The 27,502-nt window shown below is 41.3% G+C and overlaps 2 protein-coding genes and 1 pseudogene across 11 annotated transcripts in view; 1 reads left to right on the top strand and 2 right to left on the bottom strand.

Annotated features, from left to right (window-relative positions):
• IFT122 (intraflagellar transport 122) overlaps positions 1-17,202 on the bottom strand; it is a 71,830-nt gene extending 54,628 nt beyond the window's left edge. For 2 of the 4 annotated variants that reach the window (XM_077325295.1, XM_077325296.1), the window contains exons 1-12: positions 16,984-17,202; positions 15,534-15,600; positions 12,425-12,506; positions 12,003-12,081; positions 11,435-11,511; positions 10,810-10,876; positions 9,623-9,769; positions 7,351-7,518; positions 4,917-4,992; positions 4,044-4,235; positions 2,507-2,645; positions 417-619 (exon numbers count right to left, since the gene is read on the bottom strand). In XM_077325295.1, coding sequence (XP_077181410.1) covers positions 417-619; positions 2,507-2,645; positions 4,044-4,235; positions 4,917-4,992; positions 7,351-7,518; positions 9,623-9,769; positions 10,810-10,876; positions 11,435-11,511; positions 12,003-12,081; positions 12,425-12,506; positions 15,534-15,600; positions 16,984-17,024 — 1,338 coding nt within the window. In that variant the 5' untranslated portion in view covers positions 17,025-17,202. The remainder of the gene's footprint in view (positions 1-416; positions 620-2,506; positions 2,646-4,043; positions 4,236-4,916; positions 4,993-7,350; positions 7,519-9,622; positions 9,770-10,809; positions 10,877-11,434; positions 11,512-12,002; positions 12,082-12,424; positions 12,507-15,533; positions 15,601-16,983) is intronic. The other 2 variants (XM_077325298.1, XM_077325299.1) reach the window with 1 other exon arrangement.
• Positions 17,203-17,337: 135 nt separating this feature from the next.
• On the top strand, positions 17,338-26,772 carry MBD4 (methyl-CpG binding domain 4, DNA glycosylase). Of its 7 annotated transcripts, none has more exons than XM_077325304.1 (8): positions 17,547-17,706; positions 18,614-18,874; positions 19,947-20,734; positions 21,283-21,357; positions 21,994-22,128; positions 23,189-23,356; positions 24,092-24,195; positions 26,518-26,759. In XM_077325304.1, exons 1-8 carry the CDS (start codon positions 17,669-17,671, stop codon positions 26,593-26,595), a joined length of 1,647 nt encoding a protein of 548 aa, XP_077181419.1. In that variant the 5' UTR covers positions 17,547-17,668; the 3' UTR covers positions 26,596-26,759. The 7 variants fall into 7 exon arrangements, with proteins under 7 accessions (XP_077181417.1, XP_077181419.1, XP_077181420.1 ...); XM_077325305.1 differs by having other exon boundaries at positions 23,207-23,356; positions 26,518-26,758; XM_077325302.1 differs by lacking the exon at positions 17,547-17,706 and adding an exon at positions 17,338-17,514 and having other exon boundaries at positions 24,092-26,771.
• LOC143834572 (U2 spliceosomal RNA) lies at positions 25,961-26,096 on the bottom strand (annotated as a pseudogene).
• Positions 26,773-27,502: the final 730 nt, after the last annotated feature.

The following is a 27,502-nucleotide window of genomic DNA, read 5'->3' as shown; positions in this document are numbered from 1 at the left end:
ACTGCAAAACAGCAACCACCAAACATACGAAGAAGTACTATAATGTGTATTGCGTGGGTCTCAAACTTCAATAAGTGAAGAAACAAACCAAGCCCAACCAAATATTTCAAAAAACAGATAGGTGATCTGTTGGTGGAATTTTATTTTCATTCTGAAATCAAGCAAATAAAAGGGAAAATGATGCAAGCTTTACAAAGCCAGGGAATCGAATGAAACCAAATATCCTTGAAATTGTTTATCATGTTTTGAGGGGGGAAACCCTGTATCCTTGTTAAGTAAAAAGAACATCAGAATCGACCTGAGACCATGGAGGGTACTAGCCAGTCTGAGTGGACAATATTGACTATGACAGATCAATAGTCAGAGTTTGTATACAGCAATTTGTTCATTTTCAGATTCAATTGGGCAGTGCTTACCTGGCATAAGATAATATGATCTGAGCACACAACCAGTAAGTTACATTCGAATTTTTTCATTATCTTTTCCTTCACACGGTAACACATATCTGAGGAATCGTCAGAATATAGTTCATAAATCTGGATTTTCTCTGGCAACTGGATTGCTAATCTGTTTTTGTAGATTGCAATTTTCTTTACAAGCTCTCGGCATTTTATTCTAACTGGAAAGAAAGAACAAGAGTAAAATGAGTTGCTAAATCAAAAAATCAAAGTGCATTAGACTTGAGATGATTTTAATCTAGGTTCACACAAAAGTACAGACCATCGGTGCTGGTCACATGTAAGTAGACGCTACTTCAGAACTAGCTACAGTTCATAAAACTTTGCCAGGTGTGAGGCTTGGGAAGGGAGCCTTGAGTCCCTCTCTATACCCTCCTCAGCTCATCCCATTCCCATGTGCACCATGGCCAGGCCTCCCCCCCCTTTCTGTTCTACTACCACCTCTCCACCCCTTCCTATCTCCCCATTCCTTCCTCCAGCATTCCTTTTGACAGATGCAAATAGAGATAGCCACAGTAAGGCCGCCATCATTAACTATCAAGAATACTAACTAATCTTCAAGTGATAGGGTCATAATGAGCACACAGTACCACAATCACTTTTTGAATGAAAAAGGAGGAAAAGTGTGGTATAAAAGAAGAGTTGGTTCTTATATGCCCCTTTTCTCTCCCTGAAGGAGTCTCAAAGTGGCTTACAATCGCCTTCCCTTTCCTCTCCCTATAACAGGCACCCTGTGAGGTGGGTGAGGCTGAGAGAGCCCTGATATTACTGCACAGTCAGTGGTGTATTAGTGCTGTGTCGAGCCCAAGGTCACCCAGCTGGCTCCATGTAGGGGAGCATAGAATCAAACCCGGCTTGCCAGTTTAGAAGTCCACGCTCCTAACCACTACACTAAGCTGGTAGGTGAACAGAACTAAAAAGATACCATACAGATAAAAATAATATACAATTTTAAAAAATTAAGTGGATTCATTGTTGTAACTTAGAATTCATTATGGTTCCTGGGTTTGGGACATCTAAGTTGATTCAAGCATGGAAAACAACATTGGCTATAACATCCCTGTGAGCAAAGATGTTGTAGATATTTGATTTTACCTCACTGATTACAGTCAGGGGCCCTGATTCTGGTAACTGGGATAGAGGAAAGATGGGTGACCGCTATCTTTCTGAACCACCATCAAGCTACTCAGATTAGAGTCAGTGCTCCTACATTATCATTTCTCCCACACTGGGTGCTTTGGGCAGTTATGGAATACAATGTGGTGCTTTAAGTCAGTGGTCCCCAACCCCCAATCCGGGAACCGGTACCGATCCGTAGATCAGTTGGTACCGGGCCGCGGCTCCTCCTCGTTCTCCTCCCCGGCTGCTGTCTGGGGGCTGCCCTGCCACTCGGCCACCGGCTCATCTTTGGTGCTCTCCAGTGGCCACCATGGCTGGGGCTCCCCCTCGGCATGGCACTGTGCAGCTGCTGATGGCAGCACCCCCCAGCAGGTGACGGGAAGTCAGGGGCGCTAGCAGGAAAGCAAGTGGAGCAGGGGCTCAGGTGGCGACGTCCCTCAGCAAAAGACTACCCCCCCCCCCAGGGCCTCAGTAAAATTGTCAAGCATTGACCTGTCCCCGATGATAAAAAGGTTGGGGACCACTGATTTAAGTAACACCACAATGTACATCAGCAACTAACTCTTAATGGTCTTGAACCCTATCCATACCCTTTCACAGCTGTTTCCTACAACTTACTAATTCTAGTACAGTTCACTTCCATATTGATCACACATTCTTGAAACTTCTGGTCAACCAATGTCAAGGACAGCATATGCCTTTTAGTATACTGTAGAAATTATGACATTATATATTTCAATAAGCCAGCAAGTGGTGTGAAGATGCAACGCAAATTGTAGACCTACACACCGCTCCCTCAGACAGAAATGAGAATTAGATGGCACAAACAAGGTAAGTTTGCCAAATAAAAGCATTTGATACAGCTGCTGTTCACAAAAACAAGTAATCAGTGTCAGTAAAAATTATAAAGCTGATGAGCGCTCTGCCACCTTTTTGCTCGGTGATCAGGTGCTGGACAATAACATCAGTCATGCTATCCCTGAAAGCATAGCGATCCTTATACAGGCCATGGACTGTGCTGAAAATCAGCTGATAAAATGAAATGGTCCCATCTTGGCTCCCTACTGCCTGCAGAAAAGTCAACAACAACAAAAGATTAGGAAAATATCATTTGGGCACCTGCACTGTAACGTGCCAAAAGCAGAGAAAAGGGGGTAACAGCCTGACATTATATGACCTTTCATTAAATATATGTACCAATTAAAATGACTGAACTCTGTTTTTCCTACATACTGTCAGTCTCAACAGGAGAAAGGAGAAGGGGGAAAAGTAAGCAACATATTAGTTATTTAAATTCTGCTATTATATGCTTTAATGTACCTGTCAGCTAAATTTCCAATTAGCATTCCGCAGTCAAAGAAATGGTCCTAGGAATCAATGCATGGAGTTAATCTTAAACGCTAGATTATTCTTTCACTGCTATCTTCACAATGCAGACCTAATATATAGTCTCAAACTATTTGCAAGATAGACCCTACATATTTATATATCACAAATAATGCATTTTGCAATGGTTCTGACCAGATGATTACATGGCTCAAGTGCTAAATATGTTGTGGAATGTAGGTGAAATTAAGGACAGAAGAGACACATCAACGGGCAACTTTGACTGAAGGCTATAAAGCAGTGGTCCCCAACCTGCGGGTCGCGGCCCGGCTCCCTCTCCCAGCCCCCCCGCAGTAAAAAACTTCCCAGGCCGCAAGCTTGTGGCCCGGGAAGCTTCTTACTGCGGGAGGGCAGGGAGAGGGAATCAGGGCCGGCCGCGCCCATGCGGGCGCGGCCCGATGCGCGGGTGCGTCCCGCGGGTGCGGCCTGATGCATGGGCGCGGCCCGATGCGCGGGCGCGGGCGATGCGTGGGCGTCGCCCGCGGGCCGCGCCCCGATGCCCTGCCGGTCCCCAACCTCAGAAAGGTTGGGGACCACTGCTATAAAGGATCAGAAGTTGAAGGGGAGGGAAGCCATCCATGGCAGTGCTCGAAGTGTGAGCACCAAGATCAGTCCCACAGTGGGAAGGGTACTTGGAGCCATGTAACAGTCACCAGCAGACTGAAAGGAAAAGCAAGACATGGGACCTACCCTGCCACTGCCACACAACTCAGTTCTACAGGAATGATATATCTCCCTAAACCCTAAAATTCACACCTTGCTTTAAATATTGACATGACTAGGCGATTGTAAGCCACTTTGATACTCCTTCTGGTAGAGAAAAGCAGCATATAAGAACCAACTCTTCTTCTGCACAACCAGAAATCCATTAACTACTTGCAGCTCCTTGCTCAACTGGTCTCTACATGTGCTGCTCTTAAAACTATGAGAACTCATTCCTGCATCAATGGTTTTGTAGTGTTATCAGTAGGTGGGATTTTGGCTTAAACTCAACATTTGAGTTCTTCTATCCTTGGGGCAACAGAATCATAGACCTGAGGTAGAACAGGCTGCATATACAAAACACCTTTACATAATTACCACATAATTGGAATCCGGCTTAGCTTTACACGTCCACACCCAGCTGCTCTGTTCTCCTATGGTGCCAAGGCGTACCCCATCCTTTGTATATAGAGAAACTTGTTTGTCTGAGCCTCCAAGTAAGATGTATTCTCCTTTTGAGAAATAGCTAACACAGCAAGGGTCAAAGTTCAGGACTCTATCCTTTCCAATCTATAAGGATAGGGTAGGAAAAAAATTAAATAAGGAAAAATTGATAAAATATTTAGAAATTACACCGTAACCACCTAAGTGTTCTTATATTTGATGTGTCAGAGAGTTATGCTTGATCTACCAGAACTTTCTTCCCACAATTAATGTCTGTAGGCCAACTGCTCACTGCTGAGGCCCAGCAACACCTGATTAGTCTTCTGCCATTTCTGTTCCTCAAGCCAGTGGAGGATTATCCCAACCAGTAGCAGACTGGAAAATTGGCAGGCAGAAAAACTCAATGCAGTTGTAAAGTTACTGTAAACTGTATGAGAGAAACAGCCTGGTTTGAATGGACTAAGGATCAAGGGGACAATCCTTATCTCCTCAGAAATTTCCAAATCACAACCATGAACTCCTTGAACTCTTCCATACATGTTTGAAGGTAAATTCTGTGCCAGTCGTATACTCTCAGTGAAACCCACAATAAACAAACAAACAAACAAATGTTATTGTAAGGATAAAATGGAAAGGAGAATGTCGTACACTGTGGCATAAATTGAGTAGATAAATACTATAAAAGATTAATAAAATAGGTCTGTTTTTGAGACTTGAGGACTGGATAAGGAGAACTTTCAAAAGTCAACTCAACATTTCCCTAAAGACAGGAAAAGAAACAGGTGTACTTCCCACCACTGAACTTACTTGCTTGCTACTGAGCTGATAAAAGGAAAGTCTTTGTCCCCAATCTGCCACAGCTAAGATGTCATTGTGTTCATCTCTACCAAGCACAAAAGGAGAAGCCAATTAAGAAATGTAGCAAACAATTCTAAGAAGATAAGCACCAGATCGCCGTTGGAATTGTCTCTACTACGATGACATATATCAGTCGCAATATTATCACCAAGATTTCACGGGATGCATCAAATTTGACTTGTGCTCACTAGAGATTTACAGCAAAATATTTTCTGAAAGAAGATGTAGTGTTCCTGAACCTTCAAAAGGTTCCTCAATGTTTTGTTCTAGATTTTTCAGAGGCTGCAGTTTGATTGGAAAACAGATACAAAACTTGAAACAGCAGATAAACTCGATCCAGCATGGTCCCATTACAGAAAACATGGGTGAAATTTTACCAGGTCCACAGAAAATGGGTGTAATTTCACCAATCTATGGAAAATGCATGGCCAAGTATGAAATGTGGCCTATCTTCAGTCACCCACTACTACTACTACATAGCAAGTGTTCACAACTCAAATTCTTCTTCAGAGATACATAATCCCTCCATGACATAAGAGGAAGATCTATCCCTTTTCCCTATAGCACATTCTGTCCAACTGACTAAGATTTCTTTGCAGTTCTATCGTCTATCAGATTTCCATCCTGCTTTGTATAAAATATTTTCATGAACTTTATACTTATCTCCCCTCCACAAGCCCACAAATCATAATAAAATGCATTGTAAAATCTTAAGTATACCTCTCATCCTACAATCTACAGAGCAATCCCTCTCAGAATTCTGATAGTTATAATATAGTATTGTTAATTAAAAAGTATTTCATTAACTGTACTTCATTAACAGTACTGTATTTAGATCAACTGGAGTAATAAGTTGTCTGTACCCAATTAGCTGAAGAAATTAATACCAGGGTTAGCCTGTATTCCTTTTCTTTCAGAAAACTCCCTGGAACACAAAAGAGTTCCTCAGACAACACAAATATTATTTTATTCATTAAAAAAAAATAATGCATTTAACTCTGTGTACTAACCAGTGTTGTTAGGCCACCAGAATGTCATCCCACTAGGGCCAAACCAAGCTGCATCAACACTGCTTAATTTGCTAAATAGATTTTTGAAGCTTTATGAACACATAGTGTTAAACATCAAGGTTTGGTAACAACATTAAAATGTCAACTGTGGTCCCACAGGATGGTCAGTTCAGGATTGCCCTATAAAGTGCTTGATGGGCCTGTCTGTCTGGGGGGTACTGGGGGCCCAGTAGATGTTATTGATTCAGCTGACCTCAACTAAATGCCTGGCGGAAGAGCTCCATTTTGCAGGCCCTGCAGAACTGTGTTAGCTCTGCCAGGCCCTGATCTCTTCTGGGAGCTCATTCCACCAGGTAGGGGCCAGGATAGAGAAAAATCTCACCCTGGTTGAGGTCAGACATGCTTCCTTGGGATGGTAATACAAATTAGCGATGAAGTAAGCAATCTAGGGCAGCAGTTCTCAAACTTCAGCAAACTAAGGACCCCTATTATGTTTTTTAAATGTTCATGGACCCCCTAACCCCTTCCCTCCTCCTCTACTAGCATATTCCACAAACAAAAAAAAACCCTTTTCAAAGTACAGATGTCAAACTGGGCCATAACACAGAAGACCTTGACCCAAGTTCTAATTAATTTCACCCCTTTCTGGAAAAAGACTTTTCAACAGAATAAGCAAGAAATATCATTCTTAGTTAATAACTTTGCTACAAAGGTCAGCTGAACAGGGTAGGCAGGAACCTTGGGGGGAAAAAACTTTCAGAGCTGTTCACAGAAATACAAATAGGCCAGCATCATTCAAAACTTGAACTTTCAGTGTTCAACTGAAAACCACCATAGGCTATAATTGCCTGTGGTCAGAGTGCTGCCTTCTTTTTGATGAAATTTTTGCATGAGAAATCAGAATGAAAATCAGTTCAATTTCATATCAGAAAAAACTAACATAACCACATTAGGGCTTGAACAATGCCTCATTGGTGCTATCCAACCAATTAGTTTCTAGGCTGAAGTTACTGATACCTAGAAACTAAATCAGCCTATTTTCTGACTAGTCCCACTGAGGTGATCTGGAAGTTAGGTGTCAGCAGCTCAGTAAGCCTTCATCCTTCAAAAAGAGAGGGAAAGATTCTGTCCCCTCAAGGCAGAAAGGCACCAATCCCATTCCTAGAAAACAGAGAGGACTGTTCTTATGGTAGCCAGATGGGTATGAGGGCAGGCTCACCTTGGTCATCTGCAAAAGGATTCAGGGACCCCCTGGAGTAACCCTCTAGATCTCTAGAAGCCCCCGGACCGCAGTTTGAGAAACACTGACAGAGTGCTGAAATATATATTAATTCTGAGAGAATATAGCTTTATTTCCTGGAGGTTTCACTCACGAGCTGGCATCCCTAGGGCTCTCTTCTTCCTCATGCTCTTCTTCTTCTGCCTCACTACCCTGACTACTGCACGTGACGGACTTCAGAACTGGTATCTCCTCTAAGCAGTTATGAACTGACTCCTCCTCTTCTTCATTTTCTCTAGCAGTCCAGAGATTCTCCCATCGACTGTAAATACCAATTGATCATTCACATTTCCTATTACTACAACAGAACTTGGATTTCAAAACACTTTAGTCAGAGATTAACATTTTGAGCATTAAAAGACTTTGTGCAGATAAATACATTTGTTCTTTGTCCATGAGGTTACAAAAGGTGGTGCTTTTTCTAGTGTTTATTTGTAAGGCTTAGGGAGGAAAAGTTGGTCTTTGGAATATAGCAGGTTAAAGTTGACAAAGAATAACACAAAAATGTCAACTGCCACTCCTCAAACTGCATACACAAGGAAATGTTTGGCTAGAGGCAGATGTTGCTTTACACATGGTATGTTTATTAAATGCATTTGCTTTCCATTGCACCCCCAACTCCAGTCTGCAGCCCTGCCTGCCTGTACACCAGCATGTGCAAGCCCTGCCCCTAGCTGGAGTAACCCAAGAGAGAATAGAAGATTAACTATGCTTACTCAGAATCAACTCTAAGCCCTCCTTGCAGGCCACTGACAAATATAACCACCACTCTGGAAACACAGATCTCTCAGTGCAATCCATTATGGTAGTAAGACTTATTTGCAGCTCTGTTAACTGGAAACTACACTGTTACTCTCACCTACTTCTTTCACTTTCTTGGACTCTAAGCCAGACAGGCAGGCAAGCACCAGAATAATGGATATGCCTTAGTCACAGTGGTAATAGTTCAATTTGGATCAGGTTTCAGTTGGTTGTTATCTAACTGCACATCCCTATGTATCTACAAGACTTCCTCATCTCTGGGATTAACTAAGAGTACACCCTGACATTTCTGTGAAGAAATATAGGTAAACATAGAGGCACTTTTGGCAGCTATCTAATAAACTACATTAGTTCTATTGCCACAGAAAGTCATCGAAGCTCAAACATCTTTCAGAAGTATTGCATGATCATTGGGATGACTTTCCAGTTAAGTTGATAAAGAGCTTAACGTTTTAGCATTATGTCTTTCAGTAACGTTCATTTATTTTAGGTGGGATATTTTGGATTTCCTTTTAATTAAATATTATTGCTCTCCCCCAGCCTTTGCAATTCAACCAAAAGGCTCCAAAGCATTTTATTAAGAGTCTCACAAACACTGGAGAACTTCTCTTTCTATTTGGGCATGAATAGTCATGATTCTAGTCACCAATACCCCTATTCCTTGGGAATTTCAAAATGTATTGATAGTAAAATATAAGTATTAACTCAGTGTTTCAAGTTCCTTTCATATCCTAATTTTTTTTTGTTTTAAGCTAAAATGAAATCAGCATTAGACACCAGTAGAGACACCAAAAAAGGCGACAATATAGGGGCATGGGAACTGTTGGAGAAAGTATAATTCTATAAAATAGGAGCTAGATAAATGTCTGTACTATATGTAGCCCAGCTACTAGAAAAATACATCACTACAGTATTCCATCTCAATTAGTGAACTACAAAAATTGACCACTTTGACATCTTTTAAAGCAGATGATACGCTATGAAACAGTTAAGATATCAAATGTCCTACAGCATCTCAAAAGATTAACTTTCTGGATCAAATGTTTGGATATTTCAGTGAACATGAAAGAGCTCCATGATCAGTTGTGAGCAATCATTCCTATGCTTTCAATGTAATCAGCCACACTGAGACATGCACTTGACCAGATGTATAAAAAAAATCTGCCTTCCCTATGTGAAAAAGAAAGTCTTTCATGCTTTGCTAATTCTCAGAAAATGCACAAAGGATACAAGGTAATGCTAAAAGCAATTTTGGACACCTCAGCTATTCAGTCATATCTCTTAGGAACATAAAGGTATTTTCATTATTAACCCGTTAGAAACACCAAGATTATTCCCTTTCACACATATGCACAAATATGGGAGTTAATAAGCGAAAAATAGGCTTCCTTCTTCTGCTTCTTTCATGGCTGCCAATCTAGAGGAAAGGCATCTGCTCTCAGGAATTAAATCCAGATTTGCTAAACTGAGCAGAAAATCAAGGATACAAGCCTTAGAAGTGTACACAGCAGGATACAAAAGCACCTACTGATGCCAATAAAGACTTTAGAGGCCTCCTAATGTCTGTAATGGCACATGTTGTCTAGAAACTAAAAGATGTTTACCTTGATGGGTTCCAGCAAATAGACCATATTGGAGATAAAGAGCCACCTGGCCGTTCAATTTTTACTTTCTCTTCACCATTTTTATTTCTTATACTAACGACACCATTGAACATCCCCAAAGCAAGGTACTGTCCATCATTTGTCCAACTGTAAAAGATGGGAGGGGGGAAGGAAAACCAGCATTATACAGCAGGCTGGGAGAAAATGTACATCATCTTGCCTATACAGGCCTACTGGAATGGAATGTTCCACCTGAAGAAGGGCATAAAAGACTCCAAGAAAGGGCGGGTGGAGAGCCATTCTTTTCACACTGCTGTTTATCACACAGACATATGTAGTTCATAAATGTTTATTTCAACTTAGTAAATTGTATCAACATTATTAAATGTTTAAACCGTTAAGTATATAACCATTTACCGTCAACTGTTGCTTGGCTGATTGGCCAGCCTGGCAATTGTCTTGTGAGGGATCTAGTGGGCGTATCTGGTGGGGAGGAATTCTGGGGGGCCCAGCAGACGTTATCAGCTCACTGGCCCCAACCAAAAGCTTAGCAGAAGAGCTCTGTTTTGCAGGTCCTGCAAAACTGTGCTATATGGAGTAGTGGCACAAGGAAGATGTTTGTTTAATCTAGTCAACAATTCCTGCAAGTCTTCCATAAAAGGCTGAATTCTTATCCAGGGTGGGTGGGGAGGGATTCTACAAATTCCTGACAGACGGCAGGATCCAGGTCATCACAGGCAGAAGAATCTTGCAGAATGGGACTTTCTCACCTCCCCCCCCCTTCTTGTTTCAGAAAACTGACCATGTCCCCCAAATTCTACTTCTTGTGGAGGAATGTCAAAGGACCCTAAGAAATACCTAGGTGGCAGAGTCTGCAATAGGGAAGAATCAATTAGAAGCTGCAGTCCTCCTCAGCTAATGGAAGTGCTACTACACAGCCAGAACAGTATCTTTTGCTCTAATTTGGATTCCATTTCATGATCTACAAACTCATAACAGCGGCCACTTTTTTACTGCTGTATAATTGGCCTATGCTATTGCACTTACATATGAGTTTGCAATTTTACTGTGCTTTTCAATGTTCAGACACTGGTATGGAAAGGGGATTCAAATGCATTTCATAAAATAATAAATATTTATAATTTGCAAAAATAAAACTGTTATATTTCAGTGGTACATTTACATACCTACAACAGGTGATCTTACTACTTGCTTTATGTTTGGAGACTGACTTCTGCTCCGGAGACCACAGACCTTAAAAATGCAACAAAACTGTAGTGAGATGAGGCCAACCAATTTCATTAGTTTACTGAGCATTTACATTTTGCAAAGTGATGTGAAAGATAACAATTTCTAAAGAATAGCAAAATCTTCACTACTCCATTCTCCTTTCTTTATCACATCCATTATCTGTTTCTATACATTATTATTATTATCATCATTATTATCATTATTATTATCATTATTTATTAAATTTTTATCCCACTGTTCCCAGACAAGCTTGTTCATGGCAGCTTACAATGTTAAGAACATAACCTCATAAATACAAGCTAAAAACCAGATAAAACAGAAAAACAAACATTAATCCAAAAGATGGAGGTCAGATAATCCTAAACCCCTATTCCTCCGATTCCTTCTATTCCTGGCTGTGTCCATCTGATGTAAGTCTGGGGGCGATGGTCCAGATTGTACAAGCATGGGGGAGGACCCGATCTTACTGTCTCAGGAACCTGATGCCAGGATCATACTCTTCCTGATTGGTATGGCAAGTCACAGAACTGAACCTTAAGAAATCAAAGATGGAAGACATACCAAAATCACTGGAGGAGCAAGATGCCAGCTGGTGCGTAACTGGGTTGTATGAGACACATTGTATGGAATCATTGTGCCTAGAATACATCAAAAGACAAAACTGAACCAAAACACTTAGCAAAGCAGCAGACTGAATCAATGAGGAACTTCAGACATTGCTTTAATAACATCCTGACAGTTAGAGCAATTTAATAACATCCTGACAGAGCAGTTTCTCAGTGGAACAGGCTTCCTCAGGAGGTAGTGGGTTCTCCATCTTTGGAAATTTTTTAACAGAGGCTGGATAGCCATCTAACGGAGAGACTGATTCTGTGAAGCCTTAAGGGGGTGGCAGGTCACATTGGATGAGTGATACGGTTGTGAGTGTCCTGCACAGTGCAGGGGGTTGGACTAGATGACCCATGAGGTCCCTTCCAACTCTATGATTCTATGATCCTTACCACACTGCCACAAGTTGAATTCGTCAAAACAAAGTTCATATACATTCTTACTAATTGTTAAAAGTGATTGTTCGACACATACAGCTTATGTAAAATTGGTATTGGTAAAACATGAGGCATTTGCTTACGTGTACTTCAGGATGCCTTCTAACTTTGACGTCCAGATGATTACAGTTTTGTCTGCAGACCCCGAAGCAAAACGCTTCCCTAAGAAATGTGGAAGCCCCCATGAGTAAGGAAATAGTTTTATTACTAATATATATATTAATCTCAAGAATGCAGAAACAGAAAAATGCTTTTTGCTGAACGCTGTTAGGTTAGCAATAAGCAGAACTCTCATGTCTGCAAAATGGTTTCCCATCTTCTGACAATACTTGAAGCTCTACTGTGATCTGTTGTTAATACTGTTAATCATTTCTTCTTCGATATTTAGAAAGATTAGGCTGTACATAAATGCATAATACTAGACCTATTTGGAAACTCATGCTGTGAAACATGAGCCCTGCATCAAATACTGACAAGCCAAAGAAATTTAGTAAATTCCAATTACCATCCTTTGCATAAGCCACACAGTATACCGTCTCCTTATGTCCCTTAAGAGGCTGTATTAATGTTCCATCTGTATCATACACCTGTACAAGTAAATAAAAAAAAGCAGACAGTAAGACTTCAGTGAACAAATCAGTAACATTAAGTTAACATTATAAAAACTCATAAATATATTCAAGCACAACACTCCTGCTGCTGGGGAATGAAATGGTTAGAGTGTGAAGGTAGGATCTGGGAGCCCCTGGTTTTAATTGCCACTCTGCCATGGAAGCTTACTGGGCGATCTTGGGTCAATCACACAATTTCACTCTATCTCCCAGGGTTGTTGTGTGGTTTAAACAGAGGTCAGGAGAATGACATATGCTGCTTTAAGTCCCAACTGGAGAGGAAGGCAGGGGATAAGCAAAGTAAATAATAGTTAAAAAAAGAAACTGATTTTTTTTCAATGGCACTTGCATCCAGGTTTACATGTTTAGGATTCCAGCATGCCATTTGTACTATTCTTCACACAATCTCTCATAAAGAATGAGGGGAAAATATCTTTTTTTTTTTTAATAAGATTTTTATTTTTGTTTTCCAAGATTAAAGATAATAAAATACAGGCAATCTACATTGTTAATACAGAAAAAGAAAGGTTATGCTCTTCATTTGATACATTTAGTCCCCCGTTTCAATCCCCTTTTGTAATATTTAACGATAATACAATGCAAATAATCTACATTATTGATACAGAAAGAAAAAGATTATGCTCTTCGTTTGACACACTTGATACCCCGTTTCAATCCCCTTTTAACTTATTTTCTTGGGTAGATCAGATAAGAGCCCCATTGTTCTTGACAAGCCTCTTCTCTTCATTTAAATTATAAGACTCCACATGGCTACAATATTATAGACTTTTACCCAAAGCTTATAAACTTTTTCACCTTTCCACCACATTTAAAAAGAGAAGTTTCAACATTTGTTTGCATAGTTTTTAACACTTTTAACAATCATGAACAATTTGTACTTAACGTGGTCTCAGAGCCATCCTCATTTCCACTAGGGAAAAGAAAACAAAAGAATAAAAGCCTACTTAATTGTATGGAAAAAGAAATATATATATATGTATAGGTTGTTAAGGTTGTAAGCTATATAAGTGTACATTATTAAATACAAAAAATGATAAGATAGAGTCTTCATTAGTTTGTAAAATAAGGTATTCGTTAGTTACATTTACACCTCCTCAGTTAGCTGCCTCCTGTTAGTTATGCTTTAAGTTTAAGCTGAGAGTCACTACAGAGATATGTTAATTCAAATTCAGCTTGCCTATACTGAAGAAAGCAGGAGGAGGCTTAAGGGGGTCTCATATCGAGGCCTGCCGCATCTTGTTGTTCCCACTGACCCATGTTCGAGTGGAGTTGTAGTCTTTCCCTCGGAGTATACATCGGTGAATCTTGAAACAGTTGTACCTCCTGGGCTCCAATATTGGTACAGTTTTTTTCCCAAGAAGCTCCTTTCAGTCGATTACTTTCACAGCAGATCCATATATCTTTTGATTGGTTCTTGTATACTGTTGCTTTGGAGTGGCTGTATGTCTTCTTGGGTAGGGAGTCCTTATCTAGGCTGCAAAGCTCCGGCATCCCCTTTTCCATCTCCATAGTTTCCAATTTCTCTTCTACTGGTAATTTTCCACCTTGTTTAGAGCTATCATCAGCCACTGTTATTGATTCATCATTCCTGTTGGAGACTTCTTCCTTGCCGCCCTTGAACTCCTTGAGCATATCTTCACCTTGTTTAGAGCTATCATCAGCCACTGTTATTGATTTATCATTCCTGTTAGAGATTTCTTCCTTACCACCCTTGAACTCCTTGAGCATATCTTTAAGCAAGCCATCTATATGTGCTTTCAGGTCTTCTGTCTGTAGTTCCAGTAGATAAGCAAATCTCTTTAGCATGGACATTTTGTAGGCAATTTTGCATATAACCAGTAGAGGTCCTACGGTGTCCAAACGAAGAGCAACAGTCTATTTTGATATTAAAGTAATGTCTAACCAGCTGTCGTCCGTCGCTTTAATGACCTGTTGAAGCTTTTCCGAGCCAGTTCTCGTTCTGGCAAGCAGCTCTCGCGAGATTCTTGTATCTATTTTTTCAATCTCCGATTTATAAGCAGTGGCGAGGGGATGTTCTGGCTACCTTAACTCCTTTCTTTACCTTCTCTCACTTATCTTCCTGTCTCTCTAGCTTGCTTAAGTTAAAGAAAGCAGCTTTGCACGCCGAGAGTTTGTTCCAGGAGAGAAGGTGCCGGGGGAAACCCCCACTCACTGTTTGTAGGCTCGAGCTGATGTCTGCCAGTTGTTTTCACTCCGGAGTTGTGATGAGTCAAAAGTCTTGCAAGGAGAATCCAATTAGCTTTGAAGATTAGAGTAAGAGCTGTGTAGATTGCAGAGTTGTAAGGAAAGATGAAAGTTTTAAAATGGCGAACGGCACTTACTGGACCCTGTGCACACTGAGCTTGCGTTCCAGGGAATATTAATTTCCCTGCGGAACAGAGAGGCCCCAGAGATTCACAAGGAATTCCTGAGTTGATGGTGGGTGGGTTTGCGTACCCAAAACCCGATTCTGTCAATCACAGCAGCGATTGACCCTCAGTGGAACAGGAGCTCGAAGTATTCGAGCTATCTAAGTGCCATAGCTCCGCCCATCGAGAGGGGAAAATATCTTGAAAGCATTCTCTCATCTACAAAAGAACAAGTTTTGCTTAGTTTCTAGAATCAAATCCTTAAAAAAAAGAAGAAGCACTTAAATCTGTACCAAGAAACAACAGGCAAGCTGAGAAAATAAAATGTATGCAACTCCAAAAAGGTAAATTAAGACTATTTGTTGTAAACGGTTCTTCATCTTTTTTAAACTCAATCTATGTGTTCCAATCAAAGATAAACAGGAAGAATACTCTCTTTAACAAAATATATTATTAAAAGTAAGGGTTTTTTATGATGCCAAGATTTACCACAGTGACATTATTTTAGACATTAAACAGGGAAGGGATGAAAGTTCTTTTGATATATTACCATACATGCTACGATGCCTATAGACAAAATGGGGGGGGGGGGGAGAGGGTCAGAACAACATACCAGTAATCTGTTTCCTGCAGCAATTATCAGTTGAGTTCCATCAGGCTTAAATGCTAGGTCATAAATGCTGTTTTAAAACAAAGGAAGTTAAAAAGTGAGACTCCATCTTTATCATCAACTTTTATTTACATAATAATATGGAACTCTCCGAGTATAAGACAAAATTCTACATAAAGTTCTGAAGAACTTGTCCGCATAGGTTCAGAAGTGATATTTATAGAACAGTTATCCATCTGTACAGCTCCACTATCCCATGATGTTCACAACGTATTTTATCTGCCATGTCATAACAAGGTTATGCAATTTATGTATGCCTTTATCAAAATGCTGATAATTACGTCACTTTAGAGAGCAAACCTAAACAGAACACTCATAATTATCCAGTGGGGCTTACTCTCACAAATATTTTGTTAAGATTGCACCATTAATAACTCACTTTAATTGGGTTAGGTGCTATATGTAGACACGGATGTGCAGACAAAAAACAAAAGTGTCCACAGCCTTAATATGCCAAGCTATTAGGCCCAGAACTCTCCCACAAAGTTAGTAATTTGTTTTACATACCCAGCTCAGTTTTTTCCTGCTCTACAAAACAAGGTAGTTCTATGGAATCATGGATATTAAACTGAATATAGGCATTATGTACTAGCAAGAACAGCCTTTCTCAACTTTTTTACCACCAAGAAACCCCTGAAACATTCTTCAGGCTTCGAGAAACCCCAGAAGTGGCATGATCATGCAGAATATGGTTGGGAAGCATAGCTGTGTACATGCCCACCCACAGGGACCCTCCCTTCCCACCCCTCCAGGCCCATCATTGGCCATGGGTTCATATGACCATATGATCATATCACCCAATACATGTTTAACAGATTTTATATAAAATCAGTCCCAGGGGGGGGTGTTCCCCAGCGATGGACATCATGATACAATATTCAAAAAGCTAATATTATGTGATAAAAAACTGATGCTTTGATAAAATTCGGGTTTCAGCAACCTATCAGGGAAGTCAACTGAAAGGCTGTTCAGACTGTAATTCTCTGCCCGCAGACTTGCTTCCTAGTAAAGATGCATAAATGCTGCGACTGATTGAAGGATGTTTCAATATTGAATAGGATGGGATTGCCTTCCAACAGTGTTTGGAAGAAAGTTCTTTTCAAATCCTCCACAGACATAAGGGGAACAGGACAGTAGGAGAAAGTTCCTCCTCTCCGACCTAGGTACATTCCTCGGACCTCCTTACATCTGACCAAGGATCTACCAAGGCTCGTACTGCCTATTCTGACAGGCAACCACTCTCCACAATGGTCTGTCACATCAGTTTCTGCCAAATAAAAGCCAATGACTGAGCCTGGTAGCTGCATACAACGCAGAATGTGCCCTCATGCAACTGTCCTTAGGGCTCGTTCCACATAATGACAACATATGAAAAAGTAGGGATGCTACTTACCACTGATCAGTTTTATCCTTCCAGGTCAATGCAGCTCGCATGCTGCCCCCTACCCCCTGGTCCCTCGCCCCCGCCTTGGAGAGTGGGGGGGGTAAGTCACCCCTTCCTTCCCCCTCCCCTTTAACGAGCTATTTTATCGCCCCTCCCCCACTCCGCCACCACTTTTATTTACATGGGACGCCACGCAGGGGGCCTAGGCAACGCGCATGCGCTCTCTCCCTTCCTAATCTCCGTCTTCTTGCGCGAGGAAATACCTAACAGGCATAGAGATGGAACAATGCTAGGGCAGCCTCAACTTCCGGTAGCGATGGAAAACAGCCTGTTGCTTGGCGTCTCTAGCGCGCATCGTGGCTTCTTTCTCCCACTTTCTTCCCCCCCCCCCTCTATATAAGCGGAAGAGTGGCAAGCCAGGTCAATTTTACAACGGAAGTGAGTACGAGGAATAGGGGGCTCCACGCGTACTCCTCCTATGGCGCTCTGCGCGCCGGCAACATATCTTAACTCTCGACTCTGGTGACCGCGTCGTGGGCGGTACGTGAAGAATGCGCCTGCGCATACAGCAATTCCGCGCCTCTGTTGCAGGGAAGCGGGGGGCGTGACGCGCGTGTATTTTGGTTCGGGCGGGAAAGGGCTTGGGAAGCTGGGCTAGAATGCGCGTGCGTGAAGGGAAGAGAGCCGATGCGGCATGTCAGTGCGGGAAGGCTGGGAGCTTCTGGAGGGCAGGTAGGGAGCTGCCACCTGAGAAGGGGTCGTGGGGACCTTGCAGCGAATATTGTATGCATTTGTCTCTCTCCTCGTCGGCTGGCTTGGCCCAGCCCATGGAATGGCAGCAGGGTCGCATAATGTGTGCGGCGGGAGACCTAAAGGGGTGTAGCAGTTATTCGCGCAGATTGGGAGCTGGGTTCAAATCCACCTTTAGCCGGAGCCAGGTGCTCTTTCCAAGCCTCACAGGGTTGCTGTGGAGGTAAGATAGAGAGCCACTGAGACTATGCTGAGTGCACTGGAGGGAAAGGTAAGGTAATGTGATCCTGTTCATTCCTCCACCTCACATTTACTTATATTCCCTCCACCACTGCCAGAGAGCTTAGAGCTGCATTTGCAGGTAGTGTCCTTGGCTTGATCTGACCTTTCTGCCAATTCGTTTCCTTGGATAATACTGAGCTGTAGTGAGCAGAACAGAGGCCTCCTGCCATAGGAATGGGCAGAAAATATTTTCTTTTTCTTTCTGGATTTTTTTTTTAATGAAACTGGTTCATACTGGTACTTTTAGCTTAGTGTTGCCTGTTCCCCCTAGCAACAGCTCTTTGTTCTTGGGCACAAAAATCTTTTACTGCATTGCTACTTGGGAACAAATCCACAGGAGGTTTACATGAACAGGCATGAAGCTACTTTATGCGGAGGCAGATGGTTAGGGAGAAAAGTACTCTGGGTCCCATTGTGGAGAAAAGTGGGATATAAATAAGTAAACATAAAAAATGCATTGGTCTCTCAAGGTCAGTAGTGTCTGGCACTAGCTACCTAAGATCCTTCGTTTAACAGGTTATGCTAGGGACTGAATCCCTAAGCTCCTATCTACAAAGCATGTGTTCTGCCTCTGGTAATGGTCCTTTTTTATGTTATATTGTTTCAGTGACAGAAGCACAACACAAATGACCAAAGATGTAAACAAAGAGAAGGGTCAACTGCCAACTGCAGCAGAAGAATGTGCTGCTTCCAAAGAAGAAGATATTGAGAGTCTGGACGAAAGCCCAGCGCAGTACAAAGAGGATGGAACAACTGTATCTTTAACAGACTGTCACTGTCACAAAGCTGTCCCAAAAGGATGGGAGAAGATAATAAAGCAAAGACAACGAGGCAAAACAAAAGGAAAATGTGACATTTATTTTATAAGGTAATATTTCAAGGTATGCATACCCCAGAAGGGTAAAGGTGTTAGTGTGCTGCAGCAAAGCCAAATGGGAATTTTGTGGCACCTTAAAGGCCAACAGATTAGAATTAACTATAATGCATACCATACATAGTGATGCATGGCTTTTGGTGTGGAGAAAAATGCTGATGAATGTTGTTTGGTGTCAAGTAGCAGCTGACTTGTGGTGATCTCAAGTGGTTTTCAAGACAAAAGACAATCCAAAATGGTCTTCCATTGCCTGCCTCAGCATAGCAACTCCGGTATTCCTTGGTCATCTCCCAGCAAGTACTAACAAGGGCCTACCTTGCTTAGCTTCTGAGATCTGATGAGATTGGGCTATAAAAAACTAAGGAAACTATTTTCATTTTAAATGAATAAAAGTGTCACTTTAAAAAAGGGGACAGAGAAGAACTCTTATGCACATGAATCATAGAACTGCTGATGTGTGAGTTTGCTAGGCAGTGATCTGGCATGCGGAAGTGTAACAGGTAAGTTTCCCATCACTTCATCATCCTAACAACAGAAGTGTTAGCAGGTTGTTTGATGGTTCCTCCCTCCCTAGCCTTGCTTCATGGAACCGAGCACTTCTTGTATGCCAGCAGCAAACTCTGGTTCGTTATAGGGAGTTCATGCATAACCTTCAGTGGGTAGAAAGATGTATATGCTTTGCATCCTTCCCCATTCTTTTTCCTGGCAAATGCACAGTTCTTCCTTAGGGAAGTCTGACTCTCACTGTATTGCATCAACAAGATTATGAAACATGGACACACTATGAGAGATAGAAAGAGAGAATGTCACTGTCACTTTTATTCTGGCAGTGTTAGTCACTAAATGGTAGCTAAAATGCTTCTAAGCATATTTGCACCCTTTTAAGCCCATTGACTTCAGTGGATTTAGGAAAGTGTAGTGCTGCTTATGATTACCCACCTGAATATAGGATAGCTATGTTATTTACATATGTTTAAATAGCTTCAAATTCATTTTTAATGTTTTTTAAGAATTATGTATATTACAATAAATATAAGTAGTTAATGCCCTGTCTCTCCTCTCCTAGTCCTCAAGGAATGAAGTTCCGATCCAAGCGTGCACTTACTGATTTCTTTAAAAAGAATGGTGAAATTGGTCTTAAGTCAGATGATTTTGATTTTAATGCTCCTATTCAGAACAGTCCACAATTGAGAACCAAGCAGTCAAGTACTGAGGAGTCCAGAGAACAGATCTATAACTCAAACAGCCAGGTTTCTTATGTTGGCTTTCAAAGTACTGATGGCGGACATACAACTGCTCTGCAGAATGAAGTTTTGGAACTGCAGACTAAGGCCACAGAGTTGGAAAATATTTCTGCCTGTTTGCAAGATGGGCCCACAATAGATAACTCAAAGGACTATTCTTTACAGACAAACAAAACTGGGAATTTGAGTGATGACCAAAACAAAAGACAGAGAAAAACATATAAAAAGCAAAGGCTGGGATGTATTAAAAGAAGCAAATATAAGAATGGTGTTTGTGCTATTAGTGAGAGTATAAGTGAACAGACAGTGTGCCGGCTAGGCTTAAGAAGAAAGAAAATACACTTGAAAGATAAAATGATGATTTCTGAACCAACAGTGGAGATGCATTTTCATCCATCTGCCACCATCTTGGAATGCAAGTCAAGTGAGGAAGTTTTAAAATGTGGTGAGAGTCCCAGCGAGATTGTTACTACAACTGTTAAAAATTCTTTAGAGCCTGAAAACTTGAAAAACTGGATGCCTTCAGAGAGCCAAAACAGAAAGCTTGTTCCCAAGGGAGATATTAATGTTTCACAGACCAGCGATGGGAATCACTTTACATCAGTAAAAGGTATGTACTTTGCAGAAGATCTAAAATTCTAGTGGGGTACTTCAAAACTAGTGGTAGAAAGGAATATGGAGCCTCTGTCTTAATCCTCCACAATTTGGTACTGTTACAGAACAATGGCATGTAGTTATTCCAGTCTAAGCTTGTTGGTTCCACTGGACTAAGACTGGAGTAGCTCTGTAGAGGATTCCATTGTAGGATTTTCCGGTTGTACTTCCATGATTCTGCTAGTAGACATTTGGTGTCAGGTCATTGCAGGGTGCTCTGTATTATTTTGACAAGTTACTAGTTTTAGGTCAAGAAATGTACAATGCCAGATAATCTTTATTTTTTAACATATTGATTTCTGCATATGGATGGAAATAATGCATATGGATGGAAATAATGCAACAGGCTTATACCCCAGTAAAATTTACTGTGAGAGTATCAATGTCTAAATATTATTATAGTTTAGCATGTATTAAAAGAGAGTGTAACGTAGCATGGGTTAGCATCAAAATTCCCCAAGGAATTTGTTATATTTGCATTGGTCATTATTTTTCAATATGTAGAAAGCCGTGTTCGAAGAACCCAAGTGGAGAGAAGGAAAACCAGTCCATATTTTTCCAGTAGATTCCTCAAAGAAGGTAACTTGCATCCTGTAGAAATGCCTTGTGTGGATTTTATACCACCCGAAATCAAGTGGACATTTTTGAGTAAATACTCAAAAATAAGTCCCCTTGATTTTGGATGAAGATTGTATGTATTACTTGGAAATAAGCTGTGTTGAACTAATAGGACCTTGGTTGAAAGTAAAAGTAAATGGGATCTTCTAAGTAAAAATAAGTAAGATAGAACTACTAGTCTTCTATTTCGGTGTAATCAGAAGTCATGAAGTAGGTTTGCCAACCTCCAGGTGATGGCTGAAGATATCCCAAGATTAAAGCTGACATCCAGGCAATAGAGGCTGCTGGAGTAAAAGGCTGCTTTGGAAGGTGGACTGTATGGCATTTGACCTCACTGAAATCCCTCCTTTCTCCAAACTCCAACTTTCTCAAGATGCCCCACTCCCACCCCCAGGCAAACTAGTGATTGTTTATTAGCTGCTAAGATGACAGGCTGTTCAAACAGAGGAAGTCAGCTCTGTTGACATCAGTCTCTGGAGCCTGAAGAGGCAGTGCAAATTGCCTCACATCTCCAAATTAAAAAATGTGTTACAATGCTGTATTTACATGCAATAATAAGCAGTTGATTTTTTGCTTCTTGATCTTGCACATGAGCAGCTCCAAGCCCCCCAAGAAGAAAGGCTTTTCGGAAATGGACTCCACCTCGTTCTCCTTTTAATTTGATCCAGGAAACACTCTTTCACAACCCATGGAAGCTCCTAATTGCCACCATATTTCTGAATAAGACTTCAGGTAAATAAAAGTAGGGCCACACCTTTCACTCAGGGAGGCTTCGATCCAACAGAGTACTTCTGCAGATGGAACACTTTTCACCCATGGAGTGTGACTTTCTTGCCTTCCCACCCCCACTGCCTCTCATAATGCTCCTTGAAAGGCTGCCAGGAGCACTGAGGGGTACTTCTGCTGGTGGCAGGAGGAGGGGAAAGGTGAGAAAGTCACTCTTCCCAAGTGGAAGTCAATTTGTTTGGAAAAACACTGCATAAGCAGGGATTTCTGCATGTGACAACCTGCAAATGGGCAAAATCAGCAACTGCCTGGATTTATGCTCTACTTCAGTGCTTTCTGGTGGGTCCAGACTACTAAAGCCTAACACTATTGAATGTTCCATTTCATTGACTGTACTGACTCAGTATGTGCAGACTGCTTTGAGTCCCTGTAAGGAAAGTAAAATATAAATAGCATGAATTTTTGGAAAAATACCTTAATATTTCCTGTAATCCAATGTCATGCTATGTGAACAGGCATGCATCTAGCAGATACAAATATGCTGGGCTTTATGTGGGGTGCTGCAGGGCTAACTTGATTCCTGCACAATCCCCAGCAGTTGGGGGATCACCCCCCACCCCATCCTGAATAGTTCTTTCACAGTTGGGAGTAAAAGGTGTCAGTATTTATTTTGACACGTGCAAAATGAACTAGCACTAAAACAAGGATGAGTTTTTACTATTGAACTTCTTTTCAAATAATAGGACTGTGCATTTTAAAGAATTTAGTTGGTAAAATGCAAAGTGTAGATTGTTCTCTAGGGCTGAGATTAATTCATGGAAGTCATTTGTATGTAGTAAACTGTCTGAATTCTGCCTATGGGGAAGAACACTTCATTTCCCTATATGTATGTTGGAGAAAGCCATGACTGCTAGCAGGATTAATGAAAAGTGGCTTCTGAATAAGAAATCGTGTGTTGTGTGAAGTTGAGTTCCTTTAAATGGCTATTAGAAAATACATGAACACAAAAGGCTTAGGTCAACTTTTGGTGGGGGAAGAAAGTCAGCATAAACCTTGCCATTCACAGCATGCCACTTCTATCTAGGGAAGATGGCCATCCCTGTTCTTTGGGAGTTTCTGAAGAAATATCCTTCACCTGGAGTAGCAAGAACTGCTGACTGTAAGGAAATGTCACAGCTGCTTAAACCTCTTGGACTATATGAACTCAGAGCAAAGACCATCATCAAATTTTCAGGTATTTTCTCTCAGACGGGTTAATAATAGCATTTAGTATTTGTATACTCCGGTGGGTTATTCAGCTCATTAATCTTTACTTTCAACCCATAAAGTGCTTAAAATTACTTACTTGTAAAACTTTTACCCCACCTTTTTGCCCTTAGAAGGCCACCAAGGTGGCTAGCAAAACATACATAGCAAGATCTCACAGAATCATAGAATCATAGAATTGGAAGGGGCCATTCAGGCCATCTAGTCCAACCCCCCGCTCTATGCAGGATCAGCCCTAAGCATCCTAAAGCATCTCCTTAAAACCAATAAAAACACAATTAAAACCACGGCTAACATACAAAACATAAAAATAATGAAACGTTAGGAACGGGCAGGGGGCCAAAGCAAACAAAGTCTTCACCTGTGTTATCCCTATATTCAAATGGGAGGCGAAGAGTGAGAACTGTCATTTACCCTAAAGCCACCGAAGGCTGCAATTTTCTGTGAAATTATTTCAATCTAAGTTCAACTCAGCGTGAGATTCCACTTTTAACAAACTCTTGATTGAGGCAAAATTTTGCTGACTTCTTAGTTCACATGATGAGCCAAAGTCCTTCACTGGCTGATAAGCACAAGGCAAAGGTCCCACACATCATGCCTATGGGGTCCCTGGTGCCCGCTAAGAGTTTTCAGAAAGTGGACAGGGCAAGGTAATGGAGTCATTGACAGGCCTTTTCGTATGATATGGACTTTTGTTCCCTAGATGAATATTTAACTAAACAGTGGAAGTATCCTATTGAGTTGCACGGAATTGGAAAATACGGAAATGATTCTTACAGGATGTTCTGTGTTAATGAATGGAAACAGGTAAGATATACTGCCATGCTGGAAAGGACAGTCATGCTTGCAAAAGTTGAAGGGTCCTGTCCCAGGGAGCAAGCCACATCAAATTTAAAAGGGAGGAGGAGGATTGAATTTAGAAGAAGAGACAGAAGCCATAAAATCATCAAGATACTGTCACTGTAAGGATCATCAGCATAGCTTTGTATATAGAAGGTCCCAAGTTCAATTCCTGGCATCTCCACTTAAAAGTATTAGGTAGCATATAATTTGAAATACCTCTGTCTGAAACTCCAAAGGGCAGCTGATAATCAGAAAAGACAGTACTGATATTAATAAACCAATGTTTCTAATTCTGTGTAAGGCAGCTTCATGTATTATGAAACCACTTTGGAAAGGCAGATATCTGGCATGCAGGACAGAAATTCCCTATCCAAGAGATTTTGCTTATTGCCCGATTGCCCCACATTTATATTGAGCTACCTGTATTTTCAACCCAGGTTAGCCAATCCCCAGGTTGGACCTGGAGAACTTTTGGAATTACAGCTCGTCTCCAGATTGTAATGATCAGTTATCCAGACAGTAATGGCTGCTTTGGAGCATGGACAGGGCTGTTGTGCAGAAGAAACACTTAAGGCCTCCCACACAGAATGCTGTGGAGATGAAACACTTGAGGCCCAGTACATAAGGTTGTTGTGCAGGAGAAACAGGTGGCAAAGGAATCCCTGCAGTTTCATCTGCACAACAACCTCGTGTGGTAGGCCTCAAATGTTGAGAGAATGGGGGAGAAGAGACATGCATGGCTTGGCTGCATCTTCCCTCCATCAGCGAAGCCAGCCACAGCAGTATTTTAAGTGAGAAGGGGCTTTTCTGCAACCTCCCTGTCAGCCAGCGGTTAGGCAGAAGGGGAAAGCTTCCCCTCCTCAAAAGGGAAAGCACACGCTTGCCTACAGACTCCTGTGTTGCTCTCGGAAACGCATCTCTCACCTCAGTCAGGGGCTGTTAAAGGCTTCCTTCACAGCAGGCCTGAAGGGAAGGGCAAGAATGGCACTTGGCCCTGAGTGGGGGATATTCCACCAATAGGAGACTTTGAAACCTTCAGCATTCTGTCAGGGTGTATGGTCATGGGACAGCCCACCTGATTGTCCATTTGTTGGATGGATGGCCAATCAGGTAGGCGGTGAGTTGTTCAAAAACTCCTCCCTCAACCACAGTTTATATATGTTACAGATTGTTAAACTTTAATGCCGCTGCTTCCAGTACAGCTAGCCCGTGGCAGCTTACAATTAAGTGCAGAATAAAATACAACAATAAAAATCCCCTCCCACCCATCCCCTTACCAAACCATCACATTCCTGCCAAGATATCAGAAGTGCCCAGAAAAAGATGTGACAGACAGAATGCCAAGATAACAAAAGGCACTGGAAGAGGGGCCAGATCTTACTCAACCTGGCCTCAACCGGTCACCTGGCGGAATAGCTGTTTTTCAGGTCCCATGGACCTGAAGAAGCTCCAGCAGGGCCCTCAGATCTCCCAGGAGCTCATTCCACCGGGCAGACGCCAGGACTGAAAAGGCTCTGGCCTAGGTTGAGGCCAGGCGAACCTCTCAAGGGTCATGGATTTCTAACCTGTTTGTACCCAAAGAATTATAGGGGCATAGGGGGTTAAACGGTCCCTCATATACATTGGACCCAGACCGTGAATGGCCGTGAAGGTTAATACCAAAATCTTGAACTTGATCTGGCAGACAACTGGTTTTTAACTGTTAATTTAATCAAGTAATTCAGATTTGATATGTTTATTTTATTATGTAATTTATAATGTTGTGAACCTCTCCTGAGTCCCCAAGAGAAGGGCAGCATATTAATAGAATAAACTGATAAGAACAGATACTACACTTGATCTTAGCCAAAAGGCTGAGAAGCGATTCAAGAGACCTGATTTGCCAATTTTTACTGAGTGATAAGGATGCCAACGTCACTTTTATTACGGCTGAATTTCTGTCCTCAGTTTTTAAATTTAAACTGTCTGACGTATCCTGACTAACTTTGTTTATCCTGCTTATCTGCTTTATGCCAATAAAGGTATTGTATTGTAAAAAAAAAGAAGAATAATAGAATTAATTTGTATTTTTGTATCAGATAAAGTTGTCCTTGCATCTTCTAGCATGTGCTCAATTGAGAGAGGGTTTTTATAATTGTACAGTGGCTTGCTCCTATGCATGTTTGTTCAGAAGGACTTAGATATACATCCATAAACTACAAAATGTCAGTTGACTGTTTTTTTACTGTAAACATATACAAATGCTGTATTTCTTAAGTAAAGATATTCTACTTTGATTCCTTTCAGGTACAGCCACAGGACCATAAGCTGAATGTTTATCATGCTTGGCTTTGGGCAAACCATGAGAAACTAAACCTTAATTAAAAGCTTTGTACAAACACATCTTTCTCAGTATTTAATGTTTTGCCCTTTTAACAATCCTTCTGGTCCCCAGAAATGTGAATGTTCTTATATATTTGTAGCTTTGAACAAGTACAGAGAATAAACTCATTGTAATTAAAGGCGATTAAAATGTTTTTAAAATACATTAAAACCCAGGTCATGTTTAATTAATCAGTCCTTCAGCTATGCAGATATGTATGTAATCTTTCTGGAATGCAGTTTATTCTTGCTGTGTAACTTTGCAGTAATCAACAACATGCATCTACAATGGATGCAGTTTATTTACCGTAAACCATATGGCACGTATATGCCACAAACAATATTAGAGATATAAATCCAAAAAGATGTGAATGGGACCAATTGGCTAAATATAGCCTTGTGCATTAGGTGAGTTTTTGTCCCTGCCGAAAGAGACTGATTAGCTGGTGTAATTATTCCTTAACCACTTAAGGGCTAAACTAGATGTGATTGGGCCTGCAGGGTCGCACTAGTTTCCGTCCTTGCACCTTTTCAAGCGCTTAACAGTCACAGGGAGTGGGGGTGGTGTTAAAATGCCAAATGCAACTACAAGAACATTGTTATGTTTAGTTTGGCCATCCATCAACATCTTGAGAGCAGGATTTGAACAGATACTGGAAGGGAAGACAAAAACATTGAGTGTGTAGGGGAAAAGGTTTGATACACTTATGGATGAAATTGCCAACAAGTCTGAAGAAAAATGTTCTGTCCCTTTAGCAGAGGCTTAGTTTGTGTAAATGATCCTCTAAGTGGTCCCCAACCTTTTTATCACCGGGAACCGGTCAACGCTTGACAATTTTACTGAGGCCCGGAGGGGGGGGTAGTCTTTTGCTGAGAGACGTCGCGCCACCTGAGCCCCTGCTCCTCTTGC

Source organism: Paroedura picta, chromosome 3, assembly GCF_049243985.1.
Source record: "Paroedura picta isolate Pp20150507F chromosome 3, Ppicta_v3.0, whole genome shotgun sequence".
Taxonomy (NCBI): domain Eukaryota; kingdom Metazoa; phylum Chordata; class Lepidosauria; order Squamata; family Gekkonidae; genus Paroedura; species Paroedura picta.
The sequence above is the reverse complement of the archived record's forward strand: the minus strand, read 5'-3'. Positions and strand labels throughout refer to the sequence as shown.